At 40.5% G+C, this 19609-nt stretch overlaps 1 protein-coding gene across 1 annotated transcript in view; it reads left to right on the plus strand.

The window, feature by feature from the left end:
* LOC126426510 (uncharacterized) overlaps positions 1-19609 on the plus strand; it is a 202339-nt gene that overhangs the window by 147959 nt on the left and 34771 nt on the right. The window contains exon 8 of the mRNA XM_050088416.1: positions 1581-1750. Coding sequence (XP_049944373.1) covers positions 1581-1750 — 170 coding nt within the window. The remainder of the gene's footprint in view (positions 1-1580; positions 1751-19609) is intronic.

Here is a 19609-nt window from a genome sequence, read left to right on the forward strand (position 1 = left end):
ATTATTATTATTATTATTATTATTACTATTATTGTTTCAGTGATAAGATCAATAGGGCATGGGTGACATAGTTTAAAATTTGCTTATATATTTTTTTCTAGAAGTTGTCCCCATAATTTTAGTTCTTTTCTATGACATCTAATGGACAAACAAAATATGCAAAATATTGCAAGAATTTACTAGAATAACTGAATATACTAGTGACTAACTTAATGTGAAGTTGTCATGAAAACAACATTCTCATTGTTACACTGTTTCCAATACTTTACCAAAACGCCCTGCCTTCCCTTATTACAGTTATTCAACCAGTTCTGACATTTATTATTGTATCTTTCATAACTTATGATTCCCACTGTATTTACTTTAACATATTTCATTACTCACTATGTTGTGAACGCTTATATTAGGGAAAATCTGTTGTTACATGTGAGAAGCAGTTCATTTTTTGATAGATGTAGAGCAACTAATTATTTTTAAACCAGTCTCTACCAGCAGTAAACATTGATACTGTTCAAATTGTTTCATATTATTCTACTGAAAAGATCAGCTAATGAAACAACAACTCAATTTGCTTGAGTGCTTTGAAGGAATTTGTTTGTATGTGATCGTTTTTCTACAAAGAGACAGGTAAATTACCCAGCTCTTCACATAGATATAAATGGAAGAACTACTGTAAGGCAACCAAGGAAATCATTTGCATTGATGAGTATGGGCTCAAGTGAATTAGATATGTACAGTGTTTACTGCACCTGCAGACAGAAAATACTGAAGTTTAATATATCTATAGATGAATTCTTTTTGCCTCTAGTTTTCAGTTTCTGATGTTATTTGGTTTCTGTCATGCAATTTTGGGAAAATAAGTTACATCTCAAATACTCTATCTCACTAATTCTTTTAATTTCTTTGCAAAATTTTAATAACCTTTATGTAATTACCAACAGTTAGTGTAATCTCAAGACTCTTAAAGGGAGATACTCGGTGTTTATTAACTGAGACACATCACATTTTCATTCACTGCCTCTCATTCTTTTTCTGGCGAGTTTGAAACTAACTTCAACAAATTGGCATTTGCTGTGCTAGTAGTTTCAGTCAGTCAGAGCTCAATATTTACATCTCTAATTTAATGTTACATATGTCCTCTATCTGTCAATTCAGTCAGCTCATTTTTGCATCTACACTGCCTTAATATTACATTTCCAGTTGTTTTAGTTATATTTTTATAGCTCAAATAATATATATTTCTACAACACCTTCAATGTTGGAAAGTGTTCCCATTATCCAGAATGAGTGCTAGTTCTGCAAGTTTCGCAGGAGAGCTTCTGTAAAGTTTGGAAGGTAGGAGACGAGGTACTGGCAGAAGTAAAGCTGTGAGTACCGGGCGTGAGTCGTGCTTCGGTAGCTCAGATGGTAGAGCACTTGCCCGCGAAAGGCAAAGGTCCCGAGTTCGAGTCTCGGTCGGGCACACAGTTTTAATCTGCCAGGAAGTTTTTTGTTCCCATTATGTTTATATTTGAGTTGTTTGATGAAAGCTTGTAGAACATATGGAAAATGTTTAATAAACAAGTGCTGTATAATGACAGGTTTCAAATATTTAGAAATTGAAGCTGGTGAGAATGATGGCCATCTAACACTTCCTGTTTCTTCATTACCTGTCGGTGAAGATTGTTTGTCTCTGACATACAGTATACAACATGGTTCCCTGATGGTGAGCCTCAGTGACCAATTAATTAATCCACAGTTTACCTTCAAGGTATGTCAATGAACTCATTTCTTGCATAATGCAGGTCTCTTTTGTACTGTATTTATTTTATTTGAGTGAATCATTTAAGTTTGTAAATTAGAGAATCATATTTTATAATACTAGAATCTGCTATAAGTCTTGTAATAGTAGAGAAATAGTGAAACATAATTAACTTGACTATTTCTTCTTGCATCCTTCATATTCATGGTTCTGATATTGGACATGAACTTTCCAATCTCCTTTCATAGCTACCAACAAAATAATGACCTCATATTTCTTAAAACAACCTGACTGGTTGGAATTACCCACTTTCTCATAACTCAATCTTATGATTAGCTTCTCTCCTTTGTGAAAATTGGAGAATGTAACTATTTGAATATAGTCATAACTTGCAATGATGTGCCCTATAGATGATCAAAGTACACTCATAAGCCGCAAGAAATAATAATCACTTTGCACAGGAATTAGTTTTGTACACTACAAGAATCATCATCATCATCACATCCAAGTTATTAAATTTCTAAACACTTAAGAAAGAGATTGTGGATGTCTTTTGTTGTTAGCTATGGAAATCTCTCTGAAGAACAATTATTATTATTTATATTAAACATTTTGGTTTCCTACATTAACCTAAATTATTAATTAAATTCTTAGATTTAAACTTCATTTTTAAATATAACCTATTTTCAGAGGAAAATTTCTTTTATAGAAGTGGTCTGTGTAGAAACTTGTTCCAGTTAATAATACACTTTGAGTAGATACCACTACCTAAGAATAAAATTTACTATGCCCTGCACTGAGTACTGAACATAAGTATGTTAGTCTCCCTTAAGCAACCAATTAATAAAAGTCCAAATGATTAAACACCTATGTGAAATGCTGTGTCAAGTGTTATTATGGGGCACCTCATACTTCATGTATTCTTATGAATATGGCAACACTTTTAAAGCATATTCCAAAGTCTAAAAACTTTAGACAAGAAATTAAATGTAATACCAAAGCAAAATAGGCTTATTTATTAAAATTATAGTTTTCTCCAATGACCTCCAGCACTGATCTCACTCTGTATTTTTTCTTTGTGTTTTGTGAATTTATTTTTCATATTTTCTGCCTTCCTTTGGCCTATTCTTACAGATTTCTCCTACGTATTCTTCCTGTGCGATTTCCATTATTCTCTAAATTCAGTGGGAATGACAATAGCAAATTACAGCTTCCTTCAATTAATAAATGAATAAAAGTGATGCAAATGGCACTGCTCTCATTAGTATGTTCACTGCACTCATTCTTGGTATTACTCTTTGTGCTAACAAAACATTTGTATAAATTAGCCTACAGCAATCACTTATAAGCCAGTAATACATGTCACACGAAACTATGACAGTTATTCCAGAATATCAGAACTGTGTACGTGACCTTCTATACTTTCTACACATTCTAAATTTATATCGTACTGTTCACAGTGAGCACTACTAGCTGTATTTTGTCACATCTGAAGTCCTACAAACTATGCATCTTACTTCAAGTTCAAGCTAATCCCCTGACTGTTTTCTTGCCCCATAGAATGCAATCCTTAGGTGGATGAAGTTTTATCCATACATTCATTCAAATGTCATCTCAACTTTATACCAATCTGGGTGACTGAAAACATAAATTTGCAGTCAAAGAACTCACTGCCTTTCCCTTCTGTTTTAATATGCCTTGTTCAAACCATTCATAGGCCTCCCATTTTAGTAGATATCCTTAAGCTCTGTAACTCTGACTAACACTTAAGCCTTCGTCATGCTACATAACTAAACCTTTTTTATGTTTCATACACTCAAGATATATAAAAAGGCAATGAACAAAAATAATCAAAGTTCAACTGTTATTAAACAGTATACAACAACTCAATCCACTATCTTAAGACATAGGATGATATCCATCATGAAGATGATTCCAGATAACCATGGTTGTTCAGAAACATGTAACATGAAAGGTTATAACTAAATACAATTCTGGGTGACTGATATCTTAAATTCAGAGCCAAAGAACTCATCACATTTTCCCTTCTGTGTTACATTGTTTTCTTCACGCCTTCTGCAGGCCTCCCTCTTTTGTGCATATCCTTGAGCTCTGTAAATGTGACTAACACTTCAGCCTCCATCATAGTACGCCAGTCAACCTATTTCCATGTTCCTTATATTCAAGATATTTGAAAACCCAATGAACAAATGTAATCAACATTAAGAGGTCACTGAACAGATTATAACAACTTAATTTACTGTCTTAAGACATGGCATGCACGTATCATATGTCATATACATCCTGAAGATAAATTCAGATAACCATGGTTCTTTAGGAAGAGTTAACATGAAAGCTTTCGCCATTCCTAAAGTTAAGAGACTGGTTTAGCAATCTCTGGAATCTGTCAATTGACTCTCTGATGTTGGCAAATTTCTAAGATTTCATTGTGAATGTGGGGTAGTGAAACTAAATTCAAAACAGAATACAGTCGTGATGCCTGCACCTAAAATCGCCTACTGAATAATAAAAAAATTGAAAAAGGTATTTCATTGCTGATACATCCACATAAACAAGAGGTGCGTTCCAAATGGAACAGGCTCCAGCTGGATGCCACCTGTTTTGTGTCAGTGGCAGACTTCTAAACACTCGCGACTCACGAGACGAATAGGGTCTCCCTCTAAGTGATTCTGACGCTGCAGATATTCGTACACTTGATAAAGCCTCCATTTTCGTTCAGATACGTTAGGAAATGACGTCTAGAGTAATGAATATTTGAATACTTGGGCTAAATTACCTAGTCAACTTAACTTCAGTATCAGCTAGAGATGACAATGTAGTGCTTGCACTCCATCAATAGATAGGACAGGGCTATCTCTAATAGACTTTTTGGGCAAACAAATATTTCCTTTGAATCCAAACATTAAAATTCACCTTCACCATTTCTTCACATCCAGCTGTTTATCAAAACAAGCAAGATATTACAATTAAAAATAATTATTAATTAAATACTACAAGTAAATTTTTCCCTTTTTTCTAGTCATTGGTGTAAACTTCAAGTTTGCTAGCTGTCTGAGAGTTCTGAAATAACCTCTGACACTCTGAAGCTGATCCAAAGAAAAGATCACTACTGTAGTATTATTGCATTTTTTTACCATGGAAGAGATGAAACAAAATAAAAATTTAGCTCTTTATCTTAGCTTTCTTCATAATACGATCTCCCAAATGTTTTTCACATTCACTTCATAACACTACTTCCATGTTGCAAAAGTTTTAACTAGTTTTGCAAAACTATGAGCACTCAGTTAGGTGGTGGATTGGCTAATTCTCTAGATTCATGTCAATGACGACTTACCCTCAAATCCTCATCGAGTCAAGGTAATTAGATATTCTGTGGTTTCACTTAAACGATTAAATCAGGTTCCTTGATTGTTTATTTGAAAAGGGTCAAATCAGTTTTTTATCTCCATTATTGTCCCACCTTAGCTGGTGCATCATCTTAAATGACCTCATTGTTAAGCATTTCGTTCACAGTTAATTAAACCTTAACCTTACCCACGAAACATAGTTACCACATGCTAGGATGTGAGACCAAATAAATTGATTACAGTCTTAATGCTAAAAGCTCTGAGTGAAACAATTATTTATGTTCCTTTTCTTACCCATAGGGTTCATTAAACATGGATAATGTGTGCTATGCCTGGAAGTCATAGCTTGCACCATTTTGCTTCTAGAGTCTTTTATTAAACTTACTGTCCTTTGAGCTAAATAGAAAAGATATATGCCAAAATCTAAATTGTATTGCTGCTAACTCAGCAGTAAATTTCGGTCCTTTCCTATGTGTGTGCCATTCTATTTTTGTTCTTCCAGTCACATAAACAAAAAGCTACATGCATCCTGATAGGAATGCCAACTTCACAGCATATTTTAGCTTCACGCAACGTTCTTTTAGAAGAGGACTGACTTATGCATTCATCTCTTTCTAACAATGGTAAAGAGATAGATATTAATGTATTTTTCCAGTAGTTAGAACCATCATTTGACAAGTCAACTTGAATTTCATCTTAATGGGTTTCATTTGACACTGCAGGTAGAATGACTACTATTGAAACGTAAGTCTACTGAGGTAATGCGAAGAAGTTCAGGAAAAAACAAAAAGTCAGGATCAGTGAAATGAAATTTGTTACACAGAATAAAGTAAAATTAGTGAGATGGAATGTGAGGGACTTGGGCAGCAATAAATGTGCCGGTAACTGCGTGAACAATGGAAGACTGATTTATTACCGCAGTAATAATAACATATACAAAAATTAACTGAAAAGATTAATATGATTACGTAGCGGACCACGGGACAGGAACACAATTAAGTGTAGCAGGATTAACACATTAGAAGTGGACATAGAAACAAGAGAGTTACAGTTTCGCAACCTTTCTGCAAGCAACGTTGTTGGTAGGCAGACGATAGATAAATTTCTTACTGAGGTGTAAGGGCGATGGGCCACAACCACACATAAAGTAAAATCCCTGTAACTCCAAAAGTTGAAGGTACGTGTTTCCCCTTTTTGTTTTTAAATTAGCCATGTTACAGACATGCAGCCTTAAAGGAAATCAGAACCGAATAGCTGCTTTAAATGTCCAATAACTGCAACATCTACATTTACTCGCACACTCTACACACTACTATGAAGTGCATGGCAGACGATATTTCTCCTTGTGCGACATATGTATGTTGTTGTACATTCCATTCACGGATGCAGACTGGAAAGAGTGACTCGCTGCTTAAAGTTCTTGTGTGCAATATATATTCAAGCCTCAACTGGTCTCCATTATGCTCTTTTGCGAGCCAAACAAGTGTACCATTCGTGCTGCCTTTAGTTTTATACAGACTGTATCTCAAGTTAGTTTTATTTTGAATGGGTCCTGCACAAATGACAGATATTATTGGATACATCTAACAAGTGAACCATAAGCAATTTCCTTTGAAGACTAGCTGCATTACCCTCACAAGCAGCTTGTAGTCAAGTTGCATGCTTATGGAATATCGTCTCAGTTATGTGATTGGATTTACTGGAACTGATTTCTGGTATTCCCCAAAGTAGTGTTGTAGATCTTATTTTGTTGCTGATCTACGTAAACAATTTAGGAGACATCTGAGCAGCCATCTTGGTTTCTTTGCAGATGATGCTGTCGCTTATCGTCTAGTAAAGTCATCAGAAGTCCAAAACGAATTGCGAAACGATTAGAAAAGATATGTGTATTGGGCGAGAATTGGCCGTAGATCCTAAATAATAAGTGAGAGGTCATCCACATGAGTACTAAGAGGAATCTGTTAACTTCGGTTGCACGACAAGCCAACCAAATCTAAAGGCAGTAAATTCAATTAAATACCTAGGAATAGCAATTACGAAAAACTTAAATTGGAAAGAACACATAGAAAATGTTGTGGAGAATGTAAACCAAAGAATGCATTTCATTGGCAGAACAGTTACATAACGTAACAGATATACTAAAGAGACTGCCTATAGTACACTTGTCCGTCCTCATTTGGAGTGCTGGTGCTAGGTGTGCAGTTCTTACTGGTTAGGATTTCCGGAGCACATCGAGAAAGTTCAAAGAAGAGCAGCCCGTTTCGTATTACTGAGAAATAGGGGAAAGAATGTCACTGACATGATGCCGGATTTAGTGTGGATGTCATTAAAACAAAGGCGTATTTCGTTGCGGCAGTATCGTCTCAGGAAATTTCAATCACAAACGTTCTCCTCTGACAGCGAAAATATTTTGTTACTTTGTTGAGCCGACCTACATGATGAGAAACGATCACTATGATAAAATGAGGGAAATCAGAGCTCACACAGAGAGATACAGGTGTTCGTTTTCTGGACGCACTGTTCGATATTGGAATAACAGATAATTTTTGTGAAGGTCTTCCTACACTCTCCATATAGCACGAGTATGTCGGCTTTTTCTGTATTTGGAAAATCCCACAGTCCACTCATGACCCTCTGCCTGACCTGTCACACAGTAACAGACACAAGCACACTGCAGGCAAACATAACGCTGTACCTAGCAACTATGCAGGTTGAATACCACGAACAAGTGTCGACGAGGGATACAAAACATGACGGCTTGCACTAGAATCCTATAACAAACACCTCTGACAATGTAATTTGCCCTGCTTTTTCTTTGTTAATGGCAATAAGCATCGTTTAATTTGTTTTGAAGAATTGTATGTTAGTAGAAACAATAGACTGGATTATTACAATCTTTTTATTAGCTATCAAGAGAAGCCCCAGATTTAGAATCCATTTTGTGAAACTACACATAATAGCACTTTCCATTTCTGCGATATATGAGGTTCAAGTATTAGGTCATTAACCCTGTATACATTATTGTGTGTGTGTTTGTGTGTGTGCGTGTGCGTGTGTGTGTGTGTGTGTACAGGATGGGGAAAATTAAAGTGGGCAGAAGAACAGATTTCCAGGATACGAATAAACACAGCGGAGGAAAGAAAATACGGTACTAAGATGACTACAGCATATGCTAAAAGTGACCGCCATCCACGTCCAGGCACTTTTGGATTCTGGTCACCAAGTTGCTGAAGGCGGATCAAAGCTAGAGTGCTGGAGTTGCTGCTGCCTCATCCGGAATATTTTGTAGTAGTTCTTGAAAACTATGAGGATTGTTGCGATACACCTTCGAATTGAGGGCTCCCCACACAAAGTAATTGCACACTGACATATAAAGTTGCCTGGATGGCTAGCTAGAGCTGGTCTATGCTAACAACTCTGTCATACGTGAAGATTGTGTGAATGTGTTCCAAGCATTGGTCAGCTGTGTCAGCAGTTGCTCCATGCTGTTGGAAGTAACTGTAGGTCTTTTCAGCCTCCGTTAATAATGGCTCAAATGGTTTCAAAATGTTCGTAATGTAAAGCGCCGAGGTCAGCGTCTGATGAAAGAAGGTGGGACCAATAACGTCACGTGCAGACACTGCACACTAAACGTCAACCATATGATCATGCAGTGGTGGTTCACGGAAGTTAAATGGATTCTCCGCTGCGCAGAACCTGTAATTCTGTGAGTTGACATAAGCACTGAGGTGAAAGTAAGCTTTATCCACATAAAGAACAGATCTATGTCCAGGCCATACATTATTAACTCGGTGAACAGCCACTCACAAAACTGCAGGTGATGAAGAGCATGTGCTGGTTTCAATGCAGAAAATAGTCACTCGGTAGCGATAGACGTGCGGATCCAGGTGGAGTACTCGCCCGCACGATAGAAGTAATGTGCCGGCCTCTTGTGACAGGTGTCAAGTTGATTTGGAAGGACTCGGAAACATTTTCTGGTGAACTACAGCCACATTTTCTGGTGTGTGGGCACGTTTCGGAATGTTTTATTTTTCTTTTACTTCTTGGAAACAGATCCGGTGTGACCCATTTTCGGAATAAGCGCTGTAGGGCATTCTTTGCTGGCACTACTTCTCAGCAAACACCAGACCACAACGTTTGCACGAAATCGTTGTCATGTAAGTTTCGATAACGAACACCGACGCTCCCCCGTGAGTACCATTGTCTCCCTTGCACTGCTCCAGCTTCATTGTGGCAAAAGAGATTATGCTTGCGACGGTAAACATAGAAATTTCATAAAAATACTACAGAGAATCAAACCGAATGAGATGTTGCATTCATTCTTTTTAGCTCAAACTAGAATTGCGAATTCCTTCCTGACTATCGTAGAGAAGTTGACATCTACATAGGGACATCTAGTGGCGATTTGATGTAGTCATTACCAGTAATTACAGCGATATATAATTTTAGTTTTACTGGAAGTGCTTAGTACAGGGCGACTCAAGAGAATAGGAAATTTTGGAACATGTTGTGGGCGTGCTGTGAGGCTGGCGACACCGAATTATCCACTACACGCTGCTCGCACTGTCTCGCCATTTAGTGGACAGTAAACTTGGGGCAGTGGGGCGGAGTGCGGCATGCCTCTGCGGTATTACAAGTATGGAACTGTGAATGCCGCGCATTGAGAATTTTGCCGTCTTCCCCCCCCCCCCCCCCCCAGTGCTATTTTAAGTGACGGACTCTACACTGAAGAAGCAGTCCGCAGGGAGTCCGTGAACAGCTCACACCCGAGATAAAATCGGGGCCGTGCGAACTGCTTTCGTAACAAGCACTTTTCACTCTGTTCCGCATCATGCAAATTCCTCACAGCTGCATCGTTCCAGCGTCCAAAGAACACTAAAAGTGAAACTTCCTGGCAGATTGAAACTGTGTACCGGACCGAGACTCGAACTCGGTACCTTTGTCTTTCGCGGGCAAGTGCTCTACCAACTGAGCTGCGCCCGGTTCTCACAGCTTTACATCTGCCAGTATCTCGTCTCCTACCTTCCAAACTTTACAGAAGCTCCCCCAGGCTGTGGCTAAGCCATGTCTCCGCAATATCCTTTCTTTCAGGAGTGCTAGTTCTGCAAGGTTCGCAGGAGAGCTTCTGTAATGTTTGGAAGGTAGGAGACGAGATACTGGCAGAAGTAAAGCTGTGAGAACCGGGCGTGAGTCGTGCTTGGGTAGCTCAGTTGGTAGAGCACTTGCCCGCGAAAGGCAAAGGTCCCGAGTTCGAGTCTCGATCCGGCACACAGTTTTAATCTGCCAGGAAGTTTCATATCAGCGCACACTCCGCTGCAGAGTGAAAATCTCATTCTGGAAACACTGAAAGTATACAAGCTGCAGATCGTAAGGCAACTTCAACGCTCTGCGGATGGGTACACAATATGCTGAACGCAAGTTAGCAAAAATGCACGATAGTTTCATTAACAACCTGCCAATTTTCGATAAAGTTCACTTCCACCTCAGTGGCTTTGTCAATGGAGACAATTTTCGCTAATGGTCTGAGCAAAACGCATGTAAGTCACACTTGAGGATATTGCACAGCTGCAGGGTTACCACATTGCGCGCCATATAATCGAGTGGCGTTATATGTCCCTACTTTTTGAAGATTATGATGGGTGCGCAAAATCTTGTGTCAGAGAATGAAACACCTACAGCCGTCCTTATGATTTCATTTACTGTATGGAAACCAGTTTCAACTGTTAAGTTCATGGCTGGAGAGTCAACATCACAGTTACAGATGGTGTGTGTAAACAGCTATAGATGTTGGCCGATGACGCTTGGTGTATATGGATGGTGTTAACCCCTTCAGCATCACCTCAGTCCTGAAGATGTTGGACTGAAGCACCGAAACTGGTGGCCAGACGATAGAAGACATCTTAAGGTCTACAGTAGGTGTTTCATTTTCTTACACACACTATGTGATCAAAAGTGCCCGGACACGTGGCTGAAAAAGTCTTACAAGTTCGTGGCGCCCACCATCGGTAATGCTGGAATTGTGTTGGCCCACCCTTAGCCTTGATGACAGCTTCCTCTCTCGCAGGCATACGTTTAATCAGATGCTGCAACGTTTCTAGGGGAATGGCAGCCCATTCTTCATGGAGTGCTGCACCAAAGAGAGGTATTGATGTCAGTCGGTGAGGCCTGGCACGAAAACATCCCAAAGGTGTTGTGTAGGATTAAGGTCAGGACTCTGTGCAGGCCAGTCCATTACAGGGATGTTATTGTTGTGTAACCACTCCGCCACAGGCCGTGCATTATGAACAGGTGCTCAATCATGTTGAAAGATGCAATCGCCATCCTTGAATTGCTCTTCAACAGTGGGATGCAAGATGGTATTTAAATCATCGTAGGCTTGTGTTGTAATAGTGGCACAATTAAGGGTGCAAAACCCCTCCATGAAAAACACGACCACACCGTAACACGACCGCCACCGAATTTTAATATTGGCACTAGCACTCTGGCAGATGACGTTCGCCGGTAATTCGCCATACCCACACCCTGCCATCGGATTGCCACGTTATGTACCGTGGTTCGTCACTCAACGTTTTTCCATTGTCAATCGTCCAATGTTTACGCTCCTTACACCAATAGAGGCGTCGTTTGGCATTTTCCTTCGCGATGTGTGGTTTATGAGCAGCTGCTCGACCATCAAATCCAAGTTTTCTCGCCTCCCGACTAAATGTCGTAGTAGTTTCAATGGACCCTGGTATAGTATAGTTTCGAATTCCTGTGTGATCGTCTGGATATATGTCTGCCTATTACACATTGCGACCCTCTTCAACTGTCGGTGGTCTCTATCAGCCAACAGACGAGCTCGACCTGCACACTTTTGTGCTGTACTTGTCCCTTCTCGTTTCCACTTCACTATCACAGTGGAAAGAGTGGACCTAGAGCTGTTTAGGAGTATGACACCCAATCACCTGACCACGTTGGAAGTTCGCGAGTTCTGCAGAGCGCCCGATTCTGTTCTTTCACAATGTCCAATGACTACTGAGCTCGCTGATATGGAGTACCTGGCAGTAGTTGGCAGCACAATGCACCTAATATGAAAAACGTATATTTTGGGAGGGGGCGGGGTCTGGATACTTTTAATTACATAGTGTATGTGTAGGACAGTTCATAATGGGAGGGATGGTACATGGTAAACAGTCACAGCAAAGAAAGCTTTAAAGAAACAGAGGTTACTGCATAATAGGTATAAAACAAACCATAGACCTACAAATAGCGAAATGCTTAATGAAATGCGTTTGGCTCTTAAAAGAGCAATGAATGACACTTTCAATGACTCTGGTACCAGAATATTCTCAAATGATCTTGTTCTGTTGTTATCTGTTGTGGCTGTGCCTTCTGTAACGTTTTGTGGTTCTGGCTGGATGAGGACTGGGTGGCCAGTTTCTTCTCTGTACAACACAAGATGCAAACGCGGTTGCCATACACTTTATTACAGGAATCGATTGAATACTTAACTTCAATAGCGTGTAGTCTGAATTTCTGTGGTTAACAGCAATCAGATAACATGTACCAATTCCTGAACCCTATCCGTGTCAGCATTTGAACTACACTGCTGGCCATTAAAATTGTTACACCAAGAAGAAATAAAGATGATAAATGGGTACTCATTGGACAAATATATTATACAACAACTGACATGTGATTACATTTTCGCGCAATTTGGGTGCATAGATCCTGAGAAATCAGTACCCATAACAACCACCTCTGGCCGTAATAACGGCCTCGATATGCCTGGGCATTAAGTCAAACAGAGTTTGGATGGGGCTTTCAGGTACAGTTGCCCATGCAGCTTCAACACGATACCACAGTTCGTCAAGAGTAGTGACTGGTGTATTGTGACGAGCCAGTTGCTCGGCCACCATTGACCAGACGTTTTCAATTGGTGAGAGATCTGGAGAATGTGCTGGCCGGGGCAGGAGTCGAACATTTTATGTATCCAGAAAGGCCCGTACAGGACGTGCAACATGCGGTCGTGCATTATCCTGTTGAAATGTAGGGTTTCTGAGGGATCGAATGGAGGGTAGGGCCACGGGTCGTAACAAATCTTAAATGTAACCTCCACTGTTCAAAGTGCCGTCAATGCGAACAAGAGGTGACTTTGACGTGTAACCAATGGCACCCCATTCCATCAAGCAATGTGATACGCCAATATGACGATGACGAATGCACGCTTCCAATGTGCGTTCACCGCGATGTCGCCAAACACGGATTGACCATCGTGATGCTGTAAACAGAACCTGGATTCATCAGAAAAAAATGACGTTTTGCCATTCGTGCACCCAGGTTCGTCGTCGAGTACACCATCGCAGGTGCTCCTGTCTGTAATGCAGCGTCAATGGTAACCGCAGCAATGGTCTACGAGCTCATAGTCCGTGCTACTGCAATCGTCGTCGAACTGTTAGTACAGATGGTTGTCGTCTTGCTAACGTCCCCATCTGTTGACTCTGGGATCGAGACGTGGCTGCACGATCTGTTACAATCACGCGGATATGATGCCTGGCATCTCGACTGCTACTGATACGATGGCGTTGGCATCCAGCACGGCGTTCCGTATAACCCTCCTGAACCCACCGATTCCATATTCTCCTAACAGTCATTGGATCTCGACCAACGCGAGCAGCAATGTCACGATACGATAAACCGCAATCGCCATAGACTACGATCCGACCTTTATCAAAGTCGGAAACGATGGTACGCATTTCTCCTCCTTACACGAGGCATCACAACAACGTTTCACGAGGCTACGTCGGTCAACTGCTCTTTGTGTATGAGAAATCGGTTGGAAACTTTCCTCATGTCAGCACGTTGTAGGGGTCACCACCGGCGCCAACCTTGTGTGAATGCTCTGATAAGCTAGTCATTTGCATATCACAGCATCTTGTTCTTGTCGGTTAAATTTCGCGCCTGTAGCACGTCATCTTCGTGGTGTAGCAATTTTAATGGCCAGTAGTGTATATGCGATGACCTCACAGCTAACTAAGTTGATGACTATCACTGTGGACGACTGGAGCACAATGCGACGCACTTGGGTGCTGAGATTGAGAGCTTGAGACAGGTCGGTCGGAGGCAGCGGCCGATATGCACGCTGCCCAGGGGGCGTTATCAGCGTGGAGCCTGGGGGCGTGTCTTGGTCTTCTCGACCATAGGCGCGCCTAGTTCAGCAGTGCCTTCTATACAGGGTTTCCCAGTGCCGACCGGTGAGGTGGCGAAGGTGTACGGCAGCACAATATCTAAATACTGTTGGTTTGTTAGTCAGTTAGTTATGGTCCAGCTCCTAGCAAATGAGGCAGGAAATGAAATTGAGGGTAGCAAAGCAAAGGTTGAAATGCTTAATTCCGTTTTCAAATGTTCCTTCACGAAGGAAAACCCAATAGAATTTAGTCCTCACACGAGTAAAAACAAAGTGTCAGTGGCATTGAGAAACTGTTGGAATTGTTAAAACTAAACAAAACTCTTTGGCCCGATGGAATACCTGTCAGACTCTATAGAGACTGTGTAAGCCCCTCTTCCAACTAACCCCTCCAACAAAAAACCGTGCCCATCTCTTGGAAAGAGGCACAGATGACACCTGCCTACAAGACGGGTAGCAGAAGTGATCCACGAAACTACCGTCCAATATCCTGAGTTCAAACGTAATGAGGTATGTGGAACGGAATGATCTCCTCCATGTCAACCAGCATGGCCCCTGAAAACATCGGTAATGTGAAACCCAACTCGCATTTTTCCCTCGTGACATACAGAAAGCTTCGGATCAAGCCAATCAGGTAGGTGCGGTATTTCTCGATTCCGAAAAGCATTTGACTCAGTACCAGTTACGCCTATTGTCAGAAGTACGACAATGTGGCGTACAAGCGGTGTTTGTCAGTGTATCGAGGATTTTTTGTCGGGAGGATGCAGCTTGTTATCTCGGATGGAGACTCTCCGTCAGACGTGGAAGTAACCTCGAGTGTGCCCCAGGGAAGTGCGTTGCATCCCCTTCACTGCAATAATCACAACACATCGTCTTTATGACTTTTATCAATACGATTGTTTTTAATATCGCCGCATTAGTTTCGTAGGTTTTCACACTAATGTCATGGGGATGGCACAACACTCTGAAAACGTAGTAAAAAATTCTTTCCCAACTGATACACATAAAACAGACAGATGATCAACATACGTATTTTGTCACATTTGGTCACTGTACTAAAGTGTTTGTGTCAGGCCTTTCGCCTGATCCCGATACAGACGGCATCACAAGGGACTATGTTCCTTCGTAACAGACAGGCGAAGAATAAAAGTACGCAGCGATTTGTTGTTATAAATGAAGCACGCAAGACAGAACGAAGCTATTTACGTGAACAGTTAATGGTCGGTAGCAGTTGCGTTGTCTTAATGCCTCCCACTCTGTGCTACAATTTTTATTTCTGTGTTATAGTTTGTCAATGTGGTAACTATAAATGCGAAAAGGATCCCATCAACATCGTATCACTTAAGTTGCCCATGGGGAATTCTGAGATCCGTGCAATGGAAGGCTTTGGCAGAATCGTTGAGCACGCCACATGGAGCTAGAAGGAGCGCCGTGTTATGGTAGTTAAGAGCCTGATCTCACGTTTAGGACGTTTCAAACATTTTCGGTCGTGAGGATTTACGTTTTCATGTTTTCCCTGATTTGATTACGCCGGGATGATTCCTCTCTTAACGTTTTCATTTATTCGTTCTTGTCCTAGTCCTCATCTTCGGCAGAACGTTAAGGTCTAATATTCGGTAGTGCCCTCCAGACAAATTTTCTTGTTTATTCCTTGGCAGAACCTTGTTGTGAAGTCATTTATGACTTTCTCTGAAGAAACAAGGAAGATGTAGTTGTCCAAGAGGGTCAAAGAGTTCTTATCCTAAATCTTTCCTAATATTCTTTTCTTTGCTACTTTTCGAAAATTTATTCAAGAAACTGACAAAATCGTTGTTGTTGTTGTTGTTATAGTCCTCAGTCCGAAGACTGGTTTGATGCAGCTGTACATGCTACCGTAGCCTGTGCAATCTTCTGCATTTCTGCATAGCCACTGCAACTCACATCCATCTGGACCTGATTACTGTACTCGTCCCCCTGGCAGATTAAGTTTGGAAGGTAGGAGACGAGGTACTGGCAGAAGTAAAGCTGTGAGGATGGGGCGTGAGTCGTGCTCGGGTAGCTCAGTTGGTAGAGCATTTGCCCGCGAATGCAAAGGTCCCGAGTTCGAGTCTCGATCCGGCACACAGTTTTAATCTGCCAGGAAGTTTCATATCAGCGCACACTCCGCTGTAGAGTGAAAGTTTCATTCTAGAAGGTAAAAATCGTCTTCAACAAGCCATGTTTTGTTGGTATGAGCGTACTCGACGTGTACAGTCAATGTGCGACCTGTACCACAACATGATGAAGGTTAAATACGGAGAAAAAACTGAACTTAGTTACGAAGGCACTGGCAGCATCATCTAAAACAAAGAGTCTGAAGATTTCTACGATGAGATGAACTGATGATCGAAAAAGTTGACACAAGTGACTATCGAACAGAGAGTATTTACAGTGTACCGCCAGTGAACAAGAAAGTTGTAGGAAAGATGAAGGATCAGTGCAATGGAACAATAATGAAAGAATTTTTTTGTATGAGAGCAAAAATGTATGTTAGTAAAGTTGATAGCAAGAAAGAAAGAAAATTCGAAAGGAGTCAAAACATGTGTAATGAAGGATATAATGTGGCTTCAAGAGTGCAAAGATTGTTCATCGACGTTGAAAAATAAAGAACGATGAACCTGGTACGAAGATACGTGATAGAAGTGAAGTCGTCCCAAATTAGTGAATAAACAAGCGTTGATTCCTCACAACAATAAGATATAGACCTGAAAAATATAATAGATATACTCCCGTACGAGCACTACTTACCCAATTACGTTGTTGGTAATACTCATAAACTGCACGAATTTCGTCGTCATCGGGATTAAACAAATGAAAAACGTGTTAATCACTCAACTGATTATAAAGGCAGACACTTCATCTTTATCAGGGTAACACACGGTTACAAAACAAGAAAGGGCAGGTATTCTTACCTCACGTTTACCCATTTATGTAGAAAAAGATCTTGAAGCAATTCGACTTTAAACATACCAAGGCTTTTTTCTACATAAATGGTGGTGACATAAAGACGAATTCACGGTTATAAGGAGAAGTCACTCGATGACTTTCAACCACATATGTAAATGATGGAGAAACATTATAACACAGGCAAAGAATGTCATAAAATATCTAAAAAATAAAGAATCTCACCAACAAAGAACTCTGAGTGTTATATTCCGTGGGGGATGACGAAAGAGAAGAAAGCAACAAAAAATATATAGTAAGTGCCAAGAAATTAAACTTGTGACTGCGTTTTTATAAATCTATTAGCTATGGATAAACGTGCAAACAGATGTAAAATTTGTCATCGACAACATAGGAGTAACACTGACATAAATGTAATGTGTGTGTGTGTGTGTGTGGGTGAGGGGGGCCTGCAGACATGAAAAGGCATGAACTAACGGCAAAACACATAAGACTAATGGAAATGTAAGAGCCAGAGGAAGCAGTCTTAAGACTGGACAGAGTCGAAAGATTACTTCAGAAGTCACTTCGTACAGAAAATTCTTAAAAAATTTCACTGACAATTCTGTGTCGAGCGTCGTATATCAAATGTTATCTTGCCATATATGATTATATAGACATGTGCATCATTCGGAATTTTACCGTTGAACGTTGCACACAGCTTCATTGTCATATTTTGCGTTGCCAATGCAGTTATGATTACTGACATGTCTAAGACACAGATGGAATAATTTTGGACGAAACTGAATAGATTTAAGTTAAAGTCACCCCTCTCCTGTGTCGCACATTTCAAATCACGAAAAGCACCGTAAGCTTTCAGAATGTCGCCAGGTGGGTCGGGTTTCCACATTTATTGAGGAAAAACTTCGTTTCCCCTATTCGTCAGGTAGGCGTTCTGAAGCTGGACGTGATCGAACAGGGAAGAGTCAGCCAACTGATTATTTTTGCAATTAGTTTGGATCAGAACGAAAATTCGGTGAGGCATGCCAAATTCTTAGGAAATGTAGTAATTTGTGACATCTAGCTCGAAATTTCTTTTGCTGCTCAGTCCTGTCATCTCGACTGTCTGTGCTTCAAAGAAATAAATGGGAATTTTCAGATTTGAGGCCTTTCTTGTAGTAGTTTGAGCAAATATTCTGGTGCGCATCTTACTGCGGCAGCACGGATTGCCACACTCTCGACAACAATTTTGCCTACCTTTGGAAGCATACCTACTACTTCAACAACGGCGTCATTTCGATCAGACTAACGAAGAATGGCATCGCTGGCACCTCAACTTCATGTGAAACATACTGGTAGATCGCCTTCTTACGTCACTATCACTTCTTTATATATAAGCTTTGAAGAACCCACCAAGAACATCTTTCATACTCTCTATCTTCCCGTTGTTGAGGATGTGACCTTTCATAGCTGTCTCATCGGCAAGAGACGAAGTCAAGCGTGACGAGGCTGACTAGAAGAACGGATGATCCTTGTTGGGAGTATTTAGTTTGTCTTTCATCTTCTCGTTTCCTGGGGACGGACAGAACTGATAGCTCTCGATCTTGTTCCCTCTGAAACGCTCTACAACCTATGGTTCTTTCAATTTATTCAGGTCCAATCTCTTTAAATTCCTACCTTTTGCAGTTTCTTCAATTTCAGTCTATAGTTCATAAACAATAAATTGTGGTCAGGGCCACATCTGCCCCTGTAAATTTAAAACCTGTTTCCTCAATCTCTGTCTTACCTTTATACAATCTATCTGAAACCTTCCGGGCCGGCCGGGAAAGCCGAGCGGTTCTAGGCGCTACAATCTGGAACCACGCGACCGCTACGGTCGCAGGTTCGAGTCCTGCCTCGGGCATGGATGTGTGTGATGTCCTTAGGTTAATTATGTTTAAGTCGTTCTAAGTTCTAGGGGACTGATGACCTCACAAGCTAAGTCCCGTAGTGCTCAGAGCCATTTGAACCATTTTTGAACTTTCCAGTGTCTTCAGGCCTCTTGCATGTATACAGCCTTCCTTCATGATTTTTAAAACAAGTATTAGTAATGATTAAGTTATGCTCTGTGCAAAATTCTACCAGGCGGCTTCATCTTTCATTTCTTACTCCTAATCCACATTCACCTACTACTTCTCATTCTCTATCTTCTCCTATGACATTTTCCTCTCCCTTAACTATCTGAATAATTTCTTTTATCTCACATAAATTTCTTGAATCTGTTCATTATCTGCGGAGCTAGTTGCCATATAAACGTGTACTACTGTGGTAGGCGTGGGCTTCGGGTCTATCTTGGCTACACTAATGTGTTCACTATGCTTTTCGTTGTAGCTTATCCGCGTTCCTATATTTTTTATTCATTATTAAACCTACTCGTGCATTATCCTTACTTGA

Source organism: Schistocerca serialis, chromosome 11, assembly GCF_023864345.2.
Source record: "Schistocerca serialis cubense isolate TAMUIC-IGC-003099 chromosome 11, iqSchSeri2.2, whole genome shotgun sequence".
NCBI classification, from domain to species: Eukaryota; Metazoa; Arthropoda; class Insecta; order Orthoptera; family Acrididae; genus Schistocerca; species Schistocerca serialis.